We start from the raw sequence: 18,631 nt of genomic DNA, 5'->3' as shown, positions 1-18,631 counted from the left end.
ATTATATTTTCCGTTCAATGTGGCTGACAGTACAAACAAAAAGTAGCTGCTGCTCAGGATATTATAAAGTCCTGGCCAACACTTGACTTTAAGTTCCCTGGTTAAGTATTAAATGGGTTGTATTAACACACTATGTAGTTATATGCAGCTAAAATTATACTTTTAAGTGTTTATTATGTACACTTTTAACAGCAATGACTTGCATTTTGTTCTCATTTTCTTTGCTCTGTTTACTTTCTGTGTTCTAGCTGTGCATGTGAAGCTAAGTTGCTTTAAACAAGTGGAAAGGGAACGTAGTGATGTTTTTACATGTTGGAGCTGAAGTCTTATTTATTTATTTTGTAGAAATCTGCTCATAGAAGAGTTGTTTGTCGAGTCATGTGTGGACGAGTGTTTTGCTTATCTACAATTGCAGGTATGTGGATTTATGCATGCGGCTATTTTTCTGTTGTAACATTTTTCAGAAAGACAGAATTTTATAGTTCTTCTTCTAACATCAATGTGTATTTTATGCCGTCTTCCTTTATTTCCTCTTGTTCGGTACTTTTCCTTGGGGACGCACGGAGAGAATTTATGCAAGAGAGAATGCTTTGTTTCTCTAGAATTGCAGAAAAGTTATGCTGATGCCATCTGTGGAGCCTCGCAATAAAACGCAAGACAACAGCCCGGCATCCTTCTCTGAGCCGAGTGAAGGAACTACACACAGTGTATGGGAAGCACTGGAATTTCAGGCTTTTTTGGAATATACCGGCAAGAAGTGCAAATTGAAATCATGTGCACAAATCTTCTGCCCGATATTGAGATATCAACACATAGATAAAATAGATATACAGATGAAACTTTTTGGAAAAAAAAGTGAGCTGGCAGTTGGCCGCAACGGCCACTTTCTCTTCTCCTTACTTAAATAAAATCTACTTTTAATGATAGAAAAAGCTATTATCAGATTTAAACTTTCCCTTTTGAGAAATAAACAACAAGCTGGGGTGTCCTTTGTAACCTTAAGTCTGCAAACAATGTTTAAAAAAAGCCAATTTACTCCTCTGGATAAGAGCAAGTTGATAAGAGTGGAAAAAAACTTTTTTTTTGGAGATAGTATAACTTAAAATAGTTTCTCTCTTGCTTGTCTAGGATTAGCTTTTTATCTCCTGATGTGAATGTTCTAAATAGGTTTCGAAGAGCGGAAGTTGCTCGCTTGTTAGTGCCGAGATCAGGCCTTCAAACAGAACCAACATGGCCGCTGATCCTACCTGCTTCTGGGCAGGAACATGGACTCCTTGATGAAGACGGAGCCGGACAACAGGATGTACCAGCAGCTTCCGATGTCGTCGGGGCTGGAAGACAGAAAGAAAAGACACATTGAGCACAAATTATCGCAGAATGCAACGGCGATGGCACAAATATAATGACTCTGAATAGTGACTCAGGAGTTGAGTAAAACTGGCGAGATATAGGCCTTTAAGTTGGATTTAAATTGAGCAATGTTAAGGCAATATCTACTCTTTCACTGGTATATATCATTTCAAATTAAAATGTTATAATCCAGTATCCGCTAGCTTGAAAGCTGTGAGTACTAACAATAGCCATGTTCGTTGTTTATGTTCATTATAATAATTTTGGGAGAGGCTTTGGAGGGAGGCCTGAGGTTAGATTCAGCAACCTTTGCAGCTAGCTACACTGTACTGGCTTTTTCATTAGATCATATCTTTGAATCCAACATACTCTTGCTAGTATCTCAAGATTACCAACCCGAGCTTCAATGTTGATATGTTTGCTATTCTGTTTGCTTGATCTACATGGTGACGCACTGGTGCTGCGATTAAATGCCAAGAGCAATGTAAGCCTGCTCACTGTGCCAAATCAGATCACTGCTTTTTAAAATAAATGTTAAAAGGACAGAACATGAGAGCGAGCGGGTGCTACAGAGAAATAACTATGAATGAACTGAGGAATCATCGCTCATCCTCCCACACAGTCGAGGAAATTGGGCATCGCAGACGAAGTAAACTCGGACTGACCTCTGGGTGACGTAGCTGGCTGTCAGGTTCTTACAACATGACTGGTAAACAAACAAACACACACGGATACATGCTTCCACCACACTCGAGGCAATTTAATGTAAATTATGGACACTTTTCCCGGCATTATGTGGCATTAGTAGTGAACCAGAGGCCTTATTAAGGAACATCAAAAGATTCCACTGCGGGGAGTTTGCCTTAAGATAAACCATTCACTAAATATGAAATTCAGAAATTAAATGCACAGTCAGTATTAATAAAGCATGCTGGTAACTTTAAAGGATGAAAGTTTTCTTTTAGTTTTTTTATGCATCAGTTGTTTGTTATGCTCACAAGGCTGAGATACACTGGACCTTGTGCGTGCAGGATTATCAAAGAGCCTGCGTACGCCAACATACAGAGAATGTAAACAAGCGCTATGAACACGGATAATGGATAATGATGTTAACGCTTGCTTTTATTCATATGCAACCGGCCAGACGGATCGAAGGCCAAACATAACACATTTCCTCTGTATGAGGTCTGTTCACATTTCTGAGAAAACTGCGGTTTTCATTTTTATCTGGATTTTGGTAAAAAATAGGAATGAGTGTGGTTTTACTCGAATTTGAGCTTAATTCCTAGTTTTTCAGTTCTGCATCAAACATGTCAGCTGACAGCCCTTGGACAGTAAAGAGGAAGTAGAAACCCAGAGAGGGAAGTATTCTCATGACACGCAACACTGATACCATGTTTTTCTAGTACTGGGAATTTGACTTGAGCACTTAAGTTTCGGCAATGGCAGACAAAAATAGGTCAGTAAACTGCTTTCTTTTTGCCCTAATGATCATTAACAACTAAAGCTGCACTATGCCTGCAAAAATTAGGACTACTTTGCTTGAGTTTGATTTACTTTCTCGGTTCGCGGCATCCTGACTATTTTCAGATATTCAAAGTGTGTAAATTTGACTTATTTTCACAGCATGTCTTTTTTTTAATCTTTTTTTTTTTTTTTAAACTAAAACTGTGAAATAGAACTATGCATGACTAATCAATGGAGTTGTGTTTAATGCATGTCCTATGTAATATTAAAAAAATGGATATTCACAATTATTAGCATTATTTCTTACAGGAATAAATCAACATTTTGTGAAATACGTTTACCTGTACGGTGAATATAAAGCTACAGCAAGCAGCCAGTTAGCTTAGCATCAGCCTCATACAGACGTGAGAACATGATAGACATTATCAGTCTAGATCAGTTCAGGTGTTACTGTTAAGCTTCATCCGAGGGTGTGAAAACCTGTAATTATCTTTGCTATGAAAGCACAGCGTCAATTTAAGCCTCCACCCGTCGGTTTGTTTACCAGCTGGCACTTCCATAAAAATGTCACCTCATCACAGAAAAAGAACGTCAAGCCGGAACCACACCTTTGTACTTGAAGGTGCTCTGGTGTTAATAAGGCAGCAGCCTGTGTGATCATGGCTGAACATTCTCTCCTGGTCTGAGGGAGACTTTTTAATTGAAACCAGAAAAAAATCAATGACCAGTCAGACGTCAGCAATGTGGGACTGGTTTTTGCTTACAGAAAGGTAAAGGACGGGTGAACGCACTAAACCCCCGCGCCCACACAGACATTCACACCCAGCATCAGTGTGCTGACAGAGTTTTTTCTCCCCTTAATCACTGAGAACAAAGTCTCACCCCTCCTTCTCGCTCCTCCTCTCTACACTTTTTCGTGCAGAACTAATGAGGCTGTAGACAGCACACCCTACTGACACAGTGCAAAATCCTCCAACAGCATCTTCTCCTTCTCCACCCGCCTCCCTCCAGACTCGCTCCAGCCTTTCATGGTTCCTCCCGGCGTTCGGAGATGACACGAATGAGATTATCAATTATTAATTGCTGGCACGCAGATGCGCGGAGCGAGGGGAGCACCTCACATCGCTGAGGAGGAGGAGGAGGAGGAGGAGGAGGAGGAGGAGGAGGAGATACAATGCTTAAAAAGTAGGAGATCGGAGACTCTTATGAGCCGCGACAGCTTGACTGAACTGGGTCACGAATACTGGAAGTGATCGTCAAACTGTAATCATGATCCATAGAACCCCCCCATGGGAAGCCTTTAACAGCGGGGAATCGGGGTTATACGGGTTCCGTGGCGGCGGTGGAAGGGGGTAAAATGACGCGATGGGGGGGATCATAGCATCGAGACCTTTGTGAAATGAGAATTCAGTTTTTACGAAATCAAGAGTTTATTCCAGGATGAAATGGCCTTCTGAAAATGTGAAACGGAGTCACATTTTCCTCCGTAGAATCAGACATTCACTTCTTCACTTTTGACTTTTAAACAGCATACCATCATTTGCATCTTATTGATCATCTCAAGTGCTTCTCTCTTTCACGAGGGTAACCAGCGTTCGGACTGACAGGATGGACCGATAGCAGGAGTTTCAAAACTCAAGAGGAGTGTCGAGCACATTCAGAGGCCCAATATGAACAGGCAGCTAAAAATATGTCCATTTTAAGTTGTTATTGTTGTGTTGTCTTCACCATCTCTCAAGAGACTCAATGCCACAATGGTATTGTGACATTATGAAATAAAGCCTTCATACCAGTTTCGTAATTGTCCTGAAAATATTTATTTTTTAAAATCTAAAAAAGCTCAAGAGGGAGAGGACCGAGAGGCTGCTGGTTAATGTGATTTAAAGAGTTTGAATACAATGAAAAGTTTCTGACCAGCAGATTGAGGATTCTGCTAAACACCAAAATAATGTGTTTGTGAAGATGTCCCAAACTTTGAACCAATTTTAAACCGTAAGTATTATCAAACACAAAAACATTAATACAAGTGCTTACATTGATTTAAAAACAAGACATATTGATTCTGGAATCATCTCTTTGTATCTTATTTGAGAAGGTTTGGTCAAGTTTTGCATTTGTACTATTACCACTTACTTCAGTTACGTATCCTTAACATTTATAGATCACTTCTGACTTATCTGCTTGCCTCCTGACTAGTTTTAATTGACTTTAAATTGCAGCAGGTGGTGTGTAGGTGTTACACCTGACTCAGGTTGGTCGGAAACTGTGCAACCGTTAGTTTATTTATTATTGTGAAGTTAAGTTTGTAATCATGTGTTTCTATTTTCTTACTTAACGCAAATATGAGATTATTTATACTTTTACTGAATCACGATTTCTACTTATTACATTTCCACAAACTCTCTTCACCCTGGTAACTGCACTAATACCACCTGGGGAACATGTATGTGTTAGTAAGCGCTGGAGCACATGGTCATAGTTAGATCTTTCTGCTTTCTGTTGCACCTCATTACAAAGCTCACACTATCACTTCAGATACAGTACATTTCTGCCATTTGTACCACGTTTCTGTGCCGCCATTCCAGATGCTTGTCAAATGACTAGCGTCTCCGTGTCGGCACTGTCCATACTGCATGTGCTGGAATGTATAATTATAGAAGCTGACATTGGGATCATTGGGATGTGGCGGCTTTTTCAGTTCCCCTCCTGTGGTGTTGTTTGTGAAGGCCGAGGGAAGAGGAGCTGCGTGCGGAGGTCAACTTTCCAACGCTAAGAATCTCAGCCAGGGGTTAAAATATGACATTGTGTGAACTGTGCTTCTTTAGATTTATCATGATAGGTTATTACCAATGCTATTTTATTTAAATAGTAAAAACAAGGAAATACCATCAAGTAAAGTCAAGGAACAACTGGTTTATTTAAAGAAGACGTGTTGTGACACCTAACTGATGCACCGATGAAGTGTTTTTGTTTATCTCTCCTGGCAACAGCTTGTTGGCCTTGGACTGATGCCGCCTACTGAGACTAATTCTTCTTCCTCGTTTAATCATTTCAATCAAAACATACACAGAACTCTGACTGTGAGGGTGAAATGGGATTTCAGCATGTAGCAGGTACATTCCTGTTTTCATGGCAACTCTACAACCAAAAGGGAATTAACAGTTATTGTTTCTATAACAATATAAAATGAGAAGACATCATACAATTGGTTGATCAAGCTGCTTGGTCACAACTTTATGAAAACGACTATGAAATGTAAGGCTGCAACTAACAATTACTTTCACTATCAATTAACCTGCCAATTATTTTCTCAATTAATCTAACCGTTGCTAATAGTATAACAATTGCAATTGTCTTCAAATGTCTATTTCAAAACAGTCTACAATCTTAGAGGAAAAAATTATGGCAATTCATTTTGTGTTGATGGACAAAATAATTATGGAAAACTCTAATTAAATGCTAAACTTACAGTAATCGACTCCAATGCCCGTAGTTTGATGCTCACGACAATATAAGACTCCCGAACAAGCTGATTCTACTCGTCCAACAGAAAATAGCAAAACGCCATTGCATTGCACATCTAAAAGCTTTTTCAGTTCAACCACACAGATTAGTGAGGGTCAAAGGTCGGGGGTTACACTGAAAGAGCTGACATGGAAGAGGTTAAAGGCAGACCAGAAGGTACTAACCCTCTCCACCAGCCTCTGTTAAATGTGCCAGGTCAGCCTCCATCTCAGGAGGGCTTTAGCACTATAATCTCTGGATGCTCGCACAACATGGGATGTTTTCATGAGATATTGAGTGTGTGTGATTCTCTGTGTGTGTGTGTGTGTGTGTGTGTGTGTGTGTGTGTGGGTGTGTGTGCAAGCATGCTTGTAGTGTTTGCACTCCAGCAATCTAGAGCCCCAGGCAGGAAAAATGAGCACTTTTATAACTATTACCCTTATCCTCCGATCATTGCTCCAGGACTGCCAACTGTCAGGGATAGTTAGGGAGAGATTGTGAGAGTGTGCGGGTCATTAACTGGGGCATTTGTATGAATCCAAGTGCTTCTCCTCAACATTATGGAAGAGAAAAAATAAAAAATATGTCGTGTATGTAGTCAGGATTTAGTTCTGTGTAAAAGGTTCTTCTGGATGCCGTCTTCCCTAACTCAAAGGAGGAATATCCAGGAGAAAAAATGGCTGCCAAACATTGACATTTTGCTCAAGCAAAGGAAGTAATAACTAAAGCAAAATTATGTATTTTCCTCGTCTTCAAGGCTGCATAACTGATTAGAGAGACTGCCATACATTTGGATTTTGGACTGTTGGTTGGACTAAAAACGTGATATGGAGTCACCACCGTAGGCTTCTGAAAATTGTTTGTCATCAGCACAGTTAGTGGGTCCAGAGGTGGGTCCAGGCTTAATATTACGGGGGCAGTAGTCCTTCAAGTCTAATTTTGTCACGTTTAGTGAAGCGTAACTTTCATAGACAGCTATTTAAATCACAAATATCTCGCTGTATTTGTGTTTTCAACTCATCCACCGTATCGCCATTGATCGATCGAGGTTCCCAGTCAGAGCTCGTCCGTTTCACTACGGGCAGATTCCCTTCACACGCTACGGTGGGCATGAAAATAAAATCAATGAATCAATACACGCTACTGTTGATTCCTTCGTTTACGGAAGACTGAGTCAGTGTGGAGCAATCTACACGCGTCTTGCTTACTGGAGATTGCAGTAAAGTCCTGCCGGTGTAGTGAGGAAAAATGACTGAGGGGCGACATTTGTCATTTGGTGAATATCTCGATGGCATCCGCTCGAAAGAAACGCCAGGCTGCAGCACACGAAAAATGAACTTGCTTGACGCGATTATGTAAGAAAACCGCTAATCAGATTTATTGACCTATTAGTCGAAAGGTGCCCGAATGGTTCCTGCCCACTTTAACGTCTGAGTGAATCCAACAATTCACCCCTACACATAGGTCAGTCACTGTAGTTATACTATGTAAATGGGACCTAAGTGTTTAGGTAAACTTTCTGAATGGTCTCCATTCCGGCAATTTATGATTATCGAAACCAGACCCGTAATCGCTGGTGTGTTCGCTGTAGTTTTTGTAAAAGTACCTTTCAATAGAACCTGGGTTTTTCCTTTAAGGAAATTAACTCTTACATATGACTCAATACGGGCCTTACAATGTTTACAACTTAATAGAGATACTATCACAATTAAATTCCCCATTGACTTTTAGAGGCCTCGTTTCCCAGCAGATTATTGCCATTGTTATAAATAGACAGGCTGTTAAAAGCTTGTATTTTCACAAGACAAGGTTGATTAGGATCTTGCACCGGAGGAAAGCCAATCTCATCTGCTGCTGTTTAACACCCTGCTCTTATCAGGAAGAGCCCTGACAGACTTGTTATAGGTTCACACATGCATGCACGCATACACTTGTACACATACAAACAGTTGTGCATAGACGCAACTAGTAACTACGGCACTCGTGCTAATTAAATGAACCAATAAACCAAAAGGACAATACCCTGATGTGTTTTATATGGTTTTGCCCGGAGGTAAACTTAGAAAAGTAATTTCATTCTACTCCACTGTTATTCCTCTTTTATATAAGACGCACACATATGACTGATAAATTGAATTGCTATTATTTAGAATGAATTGCAATTCCGATATGATTTGCAATATCAGAGGGAATGATCGTTTTTTCCATCGTTGTTCTCATTTTCATTGTAAAACATGTTAAAGTGGTTATGATTTGATTTTTGGTCAAATTTGTATTATTAGTGCAGCCCTGATTATGACACAAGTTCAACCTGCATTCATGTGAGACAGCGGTCACAGGTTTATCTGTGGTTGTCTCCGTTAGCAGAGACTCCGGTCTCAAACGCAGATCAATACACTTAACTAATAAACACAAAATCAACATTACATCATTACCAAATCAAATCAATGTGTCAGATTAACCACCGTCTGTTCATAAACACACTCTTAGTTCATGATTTATATCACTCTCTTGCTCTCTCTCTCATTCTGGGAGGTAGATTTAATGATGTTTATATGTAAATAATAGTAAATTCATAAATTAATTAATGCCACAGTCCACCGGAGTCCAACCTGTCGGGAGGAGGCTCAGCTGATGAAGCTTTGAGCCGTGTCGCTGTGTTGGTCCTAATGAGGTATTAGAGACTACGTCCACACTAAGCCGTGTATATACAAACAAAAAAGTTGATTAGTTTAAATAATGTGCGTCCACTTTAGTGTTTTTATTTGCATATTTACATTTTTGAGAGGAATTTGAAAAGACCAGCCAAGAATGCTCTTTACTAATGATACCACTAAAAATGCAAAGACTCTGTGTGTGTGTGTGTGTGTGTGTGTGTGTGTGTGTGTGTGTGTGTGTGTGTGTTTGTGTGTGTGTGTGTGTGTATTGGCTGGTGTGGGGGACCTGAGGGAATCCTGGAGTCTATTATGCGACCACTGCCTAATCTGCATTCCTATTGTTTAATCAGCTCCCACACCACCGATGGGCTTCTAATGAAGTGTTGACTCTTCCCCATCATCCCCCATCATCCCCCAACACACACACACACACACACACACACACACACACACACACACACACACACACACACACACACACACACACACACACACACACACACACACACACACACACACACACACACACACACACACACACACACACGGGATCAGGGGGCAGAAAAGGGACAATCCGTCCTCTGTCGCCCCTCGAGAGGCTGATAAAGTTAATTAACGGACTTAATTCTCACCGTGGGTGTTCACAAGACGTTGACATGTGACAGCGGTCGTGCGCCGCGTGTGCTCTCTGCTTACTACAGTTGTTGCAGCCTTTCAAAAAAAAGGGTCCAAACACAATCAGACGCTGTCAGGAAAATGTTAACGCAGCTTTACGATCATGTTAACCCTCCACAGCACCCGGCTGAAAGGAGGAAGCCCATCAGCGTTACTACTAGTGACTAGCTAGCATTGAAGGAAATGCTTTTAGGAGCTATATAACGGCGAGAGTTTCTCTGTCTTGATTCAGGACACACTGCCTTATCTTGTTCTTCAGCGGTAGAGTGGTTTGGTGTGACACTGACACACACACACACACACCTTCATAAAGGCCTCAACTGACTGCTTCTGTGCTTTATGGTCACCCAGGTCGCTCCGTTGCGTTGCGTTGACCCCGCATGCCTCAACTCATCCATAACTCTGAGTAACGGGCCGAGCTGTGCTTTGATCACACAGAATGTAAATACTGTTACATTGGCTGCCCCCCGTTTTGTTTTTTTATTTCATGTGTTCATACGCTGGTAGATATGCAAGTAATTGACCAAATAAACATAATTAATGTCCATTTACACACAGACAACCACACCCATGCGGCTCCAGACATCGTGGTACTTACTAGTACAGCACTTCGTTGGCCTCATGTCTCTCATAACGCACCGTCTCGCACATTATCCTGCAGAGGAGAGAGGGAGGAGAGCGGAGGAAACAGTCACTTTAGTTAGTTAGCAATGTTACAAAACAGGGAAAAAAATGAACAGATCCAGACATTGCTCTAATAAGGATGTAGCTTCAAATACTAAACCCGACCCTTCATGCATTTGATGTCACACCTGCAAGCGGTGATTTCTTCCTACATTTCCCAGAAGGACTTTCTGCCACCATCAGTGACAGACAGTGAACATCAATATTGTATCTTATAGATGAATGAAGAATGAAGGCTTTTATCATCATGTAGGTTGATGAGGAGAATAGCATCTTCACAGCACAGTATGACAGCCTTGTGGCTGCATTGCATTATGGTCTGTTGAAGCGACTGTCTTCTACAATGTATTTCCGTGGTGGTGAGTGAAGTTTGTTACAAAGACGCCTTTAATCTTTTATTGAATTGACACGTACTGCTTTAGTTTCAGATGTTTTAGATCTGCTGTTAATACCCTTATATGACATACAATCTGTTTCATGTTCAAATACCATGTTTCTTTACATTGTGTCATATTTTCCACTGACTTTCTTTTAGATGTTCCTTATAAAATCTGGTGAGGCTGCTTTATGGTTTCATGGTAGAAACTCAATGACACTTGTAATGTTTTAATGGGCCTTTTATTTTGCCAAACATCATTCTTGTGTTGTATCGTCTTTGATTGTAACGTGTCATGGTATTGTTGCCAAACATTTTATCATCTTTTCTTATTGATTTTATTTATCCTTTTATTGTCTGTTGTTGATGACAGCACTGATGAAAGGCTAAGTGACCATTACTCATTCACCGCACCATGATAGAGTTTATTTTGGGGATTTTAACAATGAACAACAATTAACCACAGAGTTGCACGACTTATTTATGCCGCTGCTCCCACAAACGAGTGTCATTTATCCAGGTCAGAGGAGCTTACTCTGTGCAGCACTTTCTCTTCCTCAATTAAGCACAGACTCACTTTGTGCTCCCACTGCCCTCATTAGTGAAACGTTGTTTTGTTGTCCTTAGTTTAAGAGTGCTAAACATGAAGGATGTAGAATAACAACAACATGAAAGTACTATCGTTATTCAACCAAAGATTTAACCCTCATTCTTTCTCACTCAGTTCTTTTTTCAGGGTAAATGATGGTTCACATTTTAAAAATTGCAGATCTCTGATTTTGGAATCAACCCCGTTTTTCCCCCCCACACACACAACATGAAACGAGAGAAAGAGTCATCCACATCAGGCTTTTCCAACACGCCTCCAGAGGAGACAACTGTGCCACAACTTTACAGACAGGCAGCTATAGTAAACAGAAGCTGATCAAAACACAAAAGGCTTCAAAAAATAGCCGGGGGCGGCCGTCGTGTTGCAGCCGTTGCACAACGGCAGGAAAAAAAAAAACACAATCCCGGCTCTAAAAAACAAGTCGCTGTGAAAAAAAAAGACCTACACGGTGAAAACAACACATTCCTCTCAGATGAAAAGTGGAGAAAAAAAGATCTATAACATAATCCCATAGTTAGTGGGATGGCTGGGAATTGTGTTCTTTTTTTTTAAGGATGGGAAACTCAAAGTTGGCAGGAGTGGAGGACTTGTCTGTGTGACCACGGGGACATTCCTCAGGATCCAAACGGGGGAGGGGTTACTGTAGGGTGGGAGGCCTCTGAGGGGGGGGGGGGGGGGGGGGGGGGGGGGGGTCACAGAGTGGAATGTTCCAGCTCGCGGGTCATGTACCGCTACATTGTTCCGTCGCCAGCATAATCCACATGTATGCACACAAGGCATGCTGGGAACAGACTTCTGACATGCAGTGTTTGGAAAGTCTGCGCCAGACAGAAAAGACTGGGAGGCGAACGTGATGACAGCGGAAGAGAGCGCCGTGTTCACGTCAGGGAAGTTTTAATCAAATTTGAGATTATTATTTTGTTTAGAGAAGCTCGTCTTTTCAGTCTCGATCCAAAAAAAAAAAAAAATGTGCTTCAATAGAGACAGCGGCTCAATATGGACCCCATACATTTGCCTTTTATTGTCTGAATGAAAGTCTCGTGTCAACACCGATTCCAACAGAAAGTGAAAACAAAAACAGCTTGAGAGAGCAGTCAGCCCCACGTCTACTTTCACACCTCTGACCTCTGACCGACAAGAAACAATAGATCTCATCACTTAGTTACCTAGAAAAGAGATAAACCCCATCAGGTACTAACTAAACATTAATCAAGCTTAAAATACCTTCATGCCAATCAGGAAAAGGTACTTTTACACGTGCCAGTCACAGTAAAAGATGGATTGCAAGTCATTGTGCCTTTTTTTTAGCAGCAGATTTGCTTTTTACAGAATAAAATAATTCCAGCTGTGGTCGTCGGGGCAGAGTGGCAGCTGGATTACAAAACCAGACGAATCTCACCACCATTTGGCTGACGGCTCCGTGTTCATTTTTCCACCCCCGACTACAACCCTTTATGGAGCAGACACTGAGGAGTTTAAATTTGCATTTGAAATTCATGCGATTGGAATATCAAGCTCCAGGTTATGCGCATTGAGTAGCTTTGTGCAGACACTGACCTCAGCTGGTGCTCCCGCAGGTTGGACAAGGCCTCCATCCCGTGGAGATACGAGTAGACGATCTCCAGGTCCTGAGGAACAGAGGAGAGGTTAGACACAGGAGCTCAGCGCTAGAGCTTTAAAGCTGCTATACAATCAATATTGTTCCATGAAAAATGGATGAACGTGTGTAACGGTTTTGATTCACTCGAACCACTCTGATCAACCTCTTTCCAGCCGCAGCTGGCAAATGTGTTAGCTTGTGAAGCATTTAGCTGCTGAAGAGCAGATATGTAAATAGGCAACCGTTTGCTAACAATATCAACTTTATACAGTTATCATATACAAATACAGAAAGCGGTAAGGCTGAAACATGTCATATTTAGTCCACACATGATTTAAAGATCAATCGTTTCAATCAACTACCTGCTGAACGCTCCTACTCGATCCCAACCAGCAAAACGTAGCCGAGTAATGAACACGCCGCCGCTCTGACACTTAAAACCACTGATTATCCATTCAGCGGTGGACAAACTGGCAACTCGCACAACAGAAAACCTTTCACGCAGACAGCGACATTGATTTATGCGTCCGAGCGTCGGATTAGAAAGCAATAAAGCACCTCGCAGAGGGAAATAAAATAAAAAGGAACTACGCTGCACAACTATAAACTCCCCATTCAATTACTTCATCAAGTGACCCAGTGAGCGACTCTCAGATTGTTTGGCGTGAATCCAAGTCAGAGGTGAAACAAAGTGGCTCTCTCTGAGTGCTGGCAACCAGTACAGCTATTCCACTGTCTGCTGGTACCCACTGGCTCTGTGTGTGTGTGTTTGTGTGCGCTGCGTTGCGATGCTGGTTGCAGCTACTGGGATGCCTTTGTCGGCGGCAACTGGAGGTAGATGTGGCGACAGCAGAGTGAAGAGACTCTGTGTTCAGATCCCCTCCAGACACATACAGACACATGAAACCACACAGAATGGCTACCTTGTCTCTGGGTTGTGTTTCTGACCGCCGCAATCATAAGCTTATTGAAAATTGTATGAAATGTTGGACCACCGAAGCTGAATGACACTCTTTGTTTGTGCCTGTTTGGTTTCTGTGTCGGTCAGTAGAGGAGAAAGTGACAGAATCACACCAATGTTAGAAGCTTTGGTACGTTTAAAGGCTTAGACTACAGTAGAAAGAAAGGAGTTCCTACATGTGACCGCTCACAGCAAGGTCTGTGGATTATCTCCAGCAACCGGCTCGTGATTTCAAATTTTTATGTGCCATATTCCCACTATATTCAAGAGAAGGCAGACATCTCTACGGCCAATATCTAGAAAACTAGGCGACTCGCAACAGGAAATGATAAATAGCAAAACAGGCAAGAGGACAAATATGTAGTTGTGATTTTGGGGTGAACGGTCCCTTTAAAGTTGATTTAAGAAATAGAAGAAGAAGAAAACGATAGAAACTTCTGCAACAAAACAAAATCTTCTTTTCACTGCCAAAGAATTCTGATGTGATGTTCAATGTAAGACAACTAGTATATTATATAATGTATGTATAACATACAAACTGTAGCATTTGACTAAGATCCTGGTGAGTCAAAGTCTGATCAATTATCATCATTAGAAATATTTTTATAAATATCACACTCTACAAAGGGATGCAGGATCTCAGCTGCACGTCAGTTAACCTCGGATTAACAGAATAAACAGACATTAAGTAAACAAGTAACACGCCCAGAACGTCTGTTTGCTGTTGAAAGTGAATTCAAAAGGTTGAATTCAGAGGTTCCCATTAGAAACAACTGAGTGGAAAAACACTCCGTATCTGGAATAAGTGCACCATGTAATTACAATAGTCAACAAACATGTGACACAGAACCAGAGTGACATCCAAACGGTTATGAAACCACTCGACCGGGTCTCGGTCCCTTGACGTCAGCACAGACTCTTTTTGTTGTTCGTTCTTCATGAAGCGGAGCTCGGGGCGGCCCGTTACATCACACAGTGATATCCTCACTAACCAGACCCTGATGTTCAAAGTGTCTGTGGTCAGTGGAACAAGCGCTGCACAGGAGCAGCTGTTCAACAGAGCCCATGTTCAGACACACGCTGCCACCTACTGGGGGGGCCAGGGAACCGCAGCCTCCAGTCACTGGGCACATTTTGGGATGTTGAGCGACAGTAAATGCCAAAGCACGAGATGCTACAGTGAAAATGTCAAAATCATTTATAGAACGTTAACAAATGTATGCAAACGATAGGTCACTATAGGTCAATGAAGACATGAAAGTGGACTTTTGTGTCCATTATGGTGGCATTTCTGATATCTTTAGACCAAATGATTCATCGACAGTTCATTTAAAAGAAGGGCCCTGATTCACAAGTCTTTTTGGGTTCTACATATTTAAGAAACTAGTTGCTTTATTCCTTCCTTAGATTAAAAACGTTGACACAATAAAAGTATCTTGAGCTAGGGATGGGTCAGTTTAGGATTGCGGTGAATTTCTATTATTGGGATAATCGTGAAAAAAATCATTACATGAGTGACTTGAAAAAGCCGTCTAGCTCTATATTATGGTGGAGAAGTGAAAAATAGAGCGGACCTACAACAATGATCAGAGTCAGACTCTTCACACAAAAAAAAGTGTTTCCAGTATGTTGTCGTGTCATTTTAAGAGTTTTAAACACAGATTGATGATTATTGGGATATCATGAATTGTAATTATTTTTGCCAGGGTAATAGTAGAACGCAGTCCCCTTAGCCTAAACCTCATTGAAACTTAAAAAAAAAAAAACTAGAACTTAATGTTTAGCTGAGAAGGAAACAACAGTATACATACAGAGAGTATATGTATATATACACACATGTAAAAAGTGATTACTTGTCTCTCAATCGAGTGGAGAAGATGGAAAGAAACAACTCACAGATCGACTTTGACTGTGGAAAGAAGGACTTCACTTCTTCAGCAGTGAGTATGTAATAATGCACAAGGTCACCACTAGGAGGCAGTGCTGCAGGTTTCTTTTCGCCTCCACGGTGACGTCACAGTGAACAGCGCCACTCAAACGCAGCCTCACCGGGAGAAACATGCAGAACCATCAATTGTGGCTTCAGTCTCAAATATTTCAGATTGAGTGTATGGAAAGAATGCAAAGGACCCCATCTTTCCCCACTCCACAGGGCCCGACATTTTCTGGTCGGATTTTCTTCTTTTCTTTTCCTCTTTCTGGTCTCCTTTCAGACGGCGCCAAACGCAATCACCACAAAGTGCACAGGAGAGGATACGTGATGGTTTTAGGACATGGAGAGGATAAAATCACTACAGAACCTCCACTATTTCAATGAAGGTTTCTGTGCTCCCCCCCCCCCCCCAAGCAATTCAGTTGTTTATTTCAAACGAATTAACGCTCAACAAAACAAAACACCGTACATGGACTTTAATTATTCTCACAGCTGATTCAGATGCTTTTGTTTCTTAGTAGAGAGATCAAAAGCAGAGGGTGTTTGATCCTCGCTTTCATCATCACCGCATCTTTGGCTGAAAGCAGTACCAACAGAATCTCACAGAGCAGAAAACGGATCAAGAGTAGTGGGCAGCTGAAACTAGGACATGCTGATGAAGCTACATTTAGCCAAAACTCTGCTCATTGTGTGTGCATGCTCATTTAATTCAAACTCCCAGGCTACACACGAGTAACACCGGCTAATCCCTCCTCCTTCCTCCTCTGAACTAATCCTTCCAGGAACACAGGTGGCCCCCGCGGAGGGAAAAACATACCAAGATGCTGTTCTGGATAAAACCTCGCGGACACAAGGAATGACATTCCTCGCATGCCGGCTACATGCCGTCAACAGAAGCTCTCTGTAAACTTCCCCATGTTATTCCAGGCATCGCTTTGCACCTTTAAGGCAATGCAGCCAAACCAGTGGAGGCATTTCCTCTCCTGGATACAGATTAAACAATAGCGGGCCTTGTGTTCCCCGCTCGGGGCACGAAAACACACGTACGACACGCTAAATTGTCCTCCATTATGTTTCGGCTCCAAGGGGCAGAGGTTGCAGGGCCGGGCACCGTGCCAGCCTGTTGAGTGGCAAAGCTTCCAGTCAAGGAAGTTGTGATGTGTTTTTTTTCCCCCGTATTGTGTTCATTGACACTTATACCAGGAGAGGCTGCTGTGATTGTGAATACGGGTTTCACACGGAAAGATATCTGAGCAAAAAGAAAAGCTCAGTGACCTGATTCCTTGAAAAAAAGGATATCGTTTTCCCACATTTGTTAAAAAACCGTGCATGGTACCAGAGGTGCTAATGCTCATGGATTAGCCTGGCGTGGATCTAAACAGGGCTGCAAGTAATGACTGTTATTAATTAATATGACTAGTATTTTCTTGATTAATCTATTAAATCGGTCGGTCTGTGAAATGGAAGAAGAATGTGATAAAAATAACAATTCCTTAGAAGCAAAGCTCTATCTGACTGTCAATCTAAAACTGATAGCTTTGCCTCTATGACAGGGCTGCAAAAAACAATGAGTGCCATTATTTTCTCAATTCATCGTTTGATGTCAGAGTAGTGACGTCTTTAAATTATTTGTTTTGCCCGACCTATAGCCAAAAAACAATGTAAAAAATAAGCAAATTGACATAACTTTTAACATTTACTAAGCTTATTAGCTTGATAAATGACCTAAAAGGATTAGTAGATTACAAAGAAGGTAGTTGTGACAGTAATTCAGTATTTGTTTCTATTAATTCAGCGTGAATTCAACAGCCCTGGGTGACCCTTAAGTGTGGTTAAGAAGTGCCTCTGCTTTCCTTATCACTTAACACCACGGTGTCTGTTGGCCAGATAGGAAGCTTTCCTCTAGTCGGGCCCTTTCACTGTCGCACAAATGGTCAATCCTTTTATTCATTTAGCTCTGGCTGAGTGCAGATAGCAGACCTCTGCATGCATCTGTCACCCACTGTAGAGACACATCAAAGAGCTGGGCTGCAACCTTTCAAAGACAATGGGACGCTGTGGGGGAGGCAGGGAGGTGAAGGACATCACTGATGACCCGAGCAGATTGATGGTCGAGATCCCAATATTTCAAGACATCCGTGAGTCGAGTTTGAACCAACAATCTCCCGTTTAAACTTCAAATCGTAATGACGTAAACTACTGTAAAATATAAAATAAACTGCCTTTTTATAGAGCAGTAACTCAGACAGTAGGAAGGCTGATGTGTTACGGTGTGTCTCGGGACTGATGCATCATGAGGTTATGTTTTAATGTGTTATAGGAATGACCGATTAAGTGTTATAACCCCATAAAACCAGACACACAGAGGCTGTTACAGTGGAGCGCTGCCCTCACCGAGTCACCCAGCAGAGTAAATCAATGATCGTGTCTCCTTTGTTGACAACATTTACATCCCCGGCCGTCTGCATTCGCGTATGGAAGCCCTGCGCTCATCAGACTACTGTCGAGGAAATCTTTCCATCCAGTGAGCCCGGTTACATGTTTGTTACTTTCTGACCGAGCCGTCGTAGTTTCACCTGAAAGATCGAGAATCAGTGGAGGTGTTTTAATCTGCATTACAAGGATACACAACAGAGAGAAGCAGCAAATCCTCACGTTTGAGAGGCTGAAACCAGCAGACATCTGACATCTTTGCTCGATAAAACTAAATGTTTTGCCGACTGACTGACTAATTGTTTCACGTCTAGTTGTCGTCTAAGAGTGAGAGTACAAATTGATATAAATCAAAATCACAACCAATATCAGGCCGATACT

General features: G+C 41.6%; 1 protein-coding gene across 7 annotated transcripts in view; it reads right to left on the bottom strand.

Annotated features, from left to right (window-relative positions):
• The window catches only part of rapgef2b (Rap guanine nucleotide exchange factor 2b), a 97,220-nt gene that overhangs the window by 58,607 nt on the left and 19,982 nt on the right, over positions 1 to 18,631 (bottom strand). For all 7 annotated transcript variants that reach the window (XM_079167649.1, XM_079167653.1, XM_079167652.1 and 4 more), the window contains exons 2-4: positions 12,881 to 12,951; positions 10,252 to 10,308; positions 1,248 to 1,331 (exon numbers count right to left, since the gene is read on the bottom strand). In XM_079167649.1, coding sequence (XP_079023775.1) covers positions 1,248 to 1,331; positions 10,252 to 10,308; positions 12,881 to 12,951 — 212 coding nt within the window. The remainder of the gene's footprint in view (positions 1 to 1,247; positions 1,332 to 10,251; positions 10,309 to 12,880; positions 12,952 to 18,631) is intronic.

Source organism: Pholis gunnellus (assembly GCF_910591455.1).
Source record: "Pholis gunnellus genome assembly, chromosome: 10".
Taxonomy (NCBI): domain Eukaryota; kingdom Metazoa; phylum Chordata; class Actinopteri; order Perciformes; family Pholidae; genus Pholis; species Pholis gunnellus.
The sequence above is the reverse complement of the archived record's forward strand: the minus strand, read 5'-3'. Positions and strand labels throughout refer to the sequence as shown.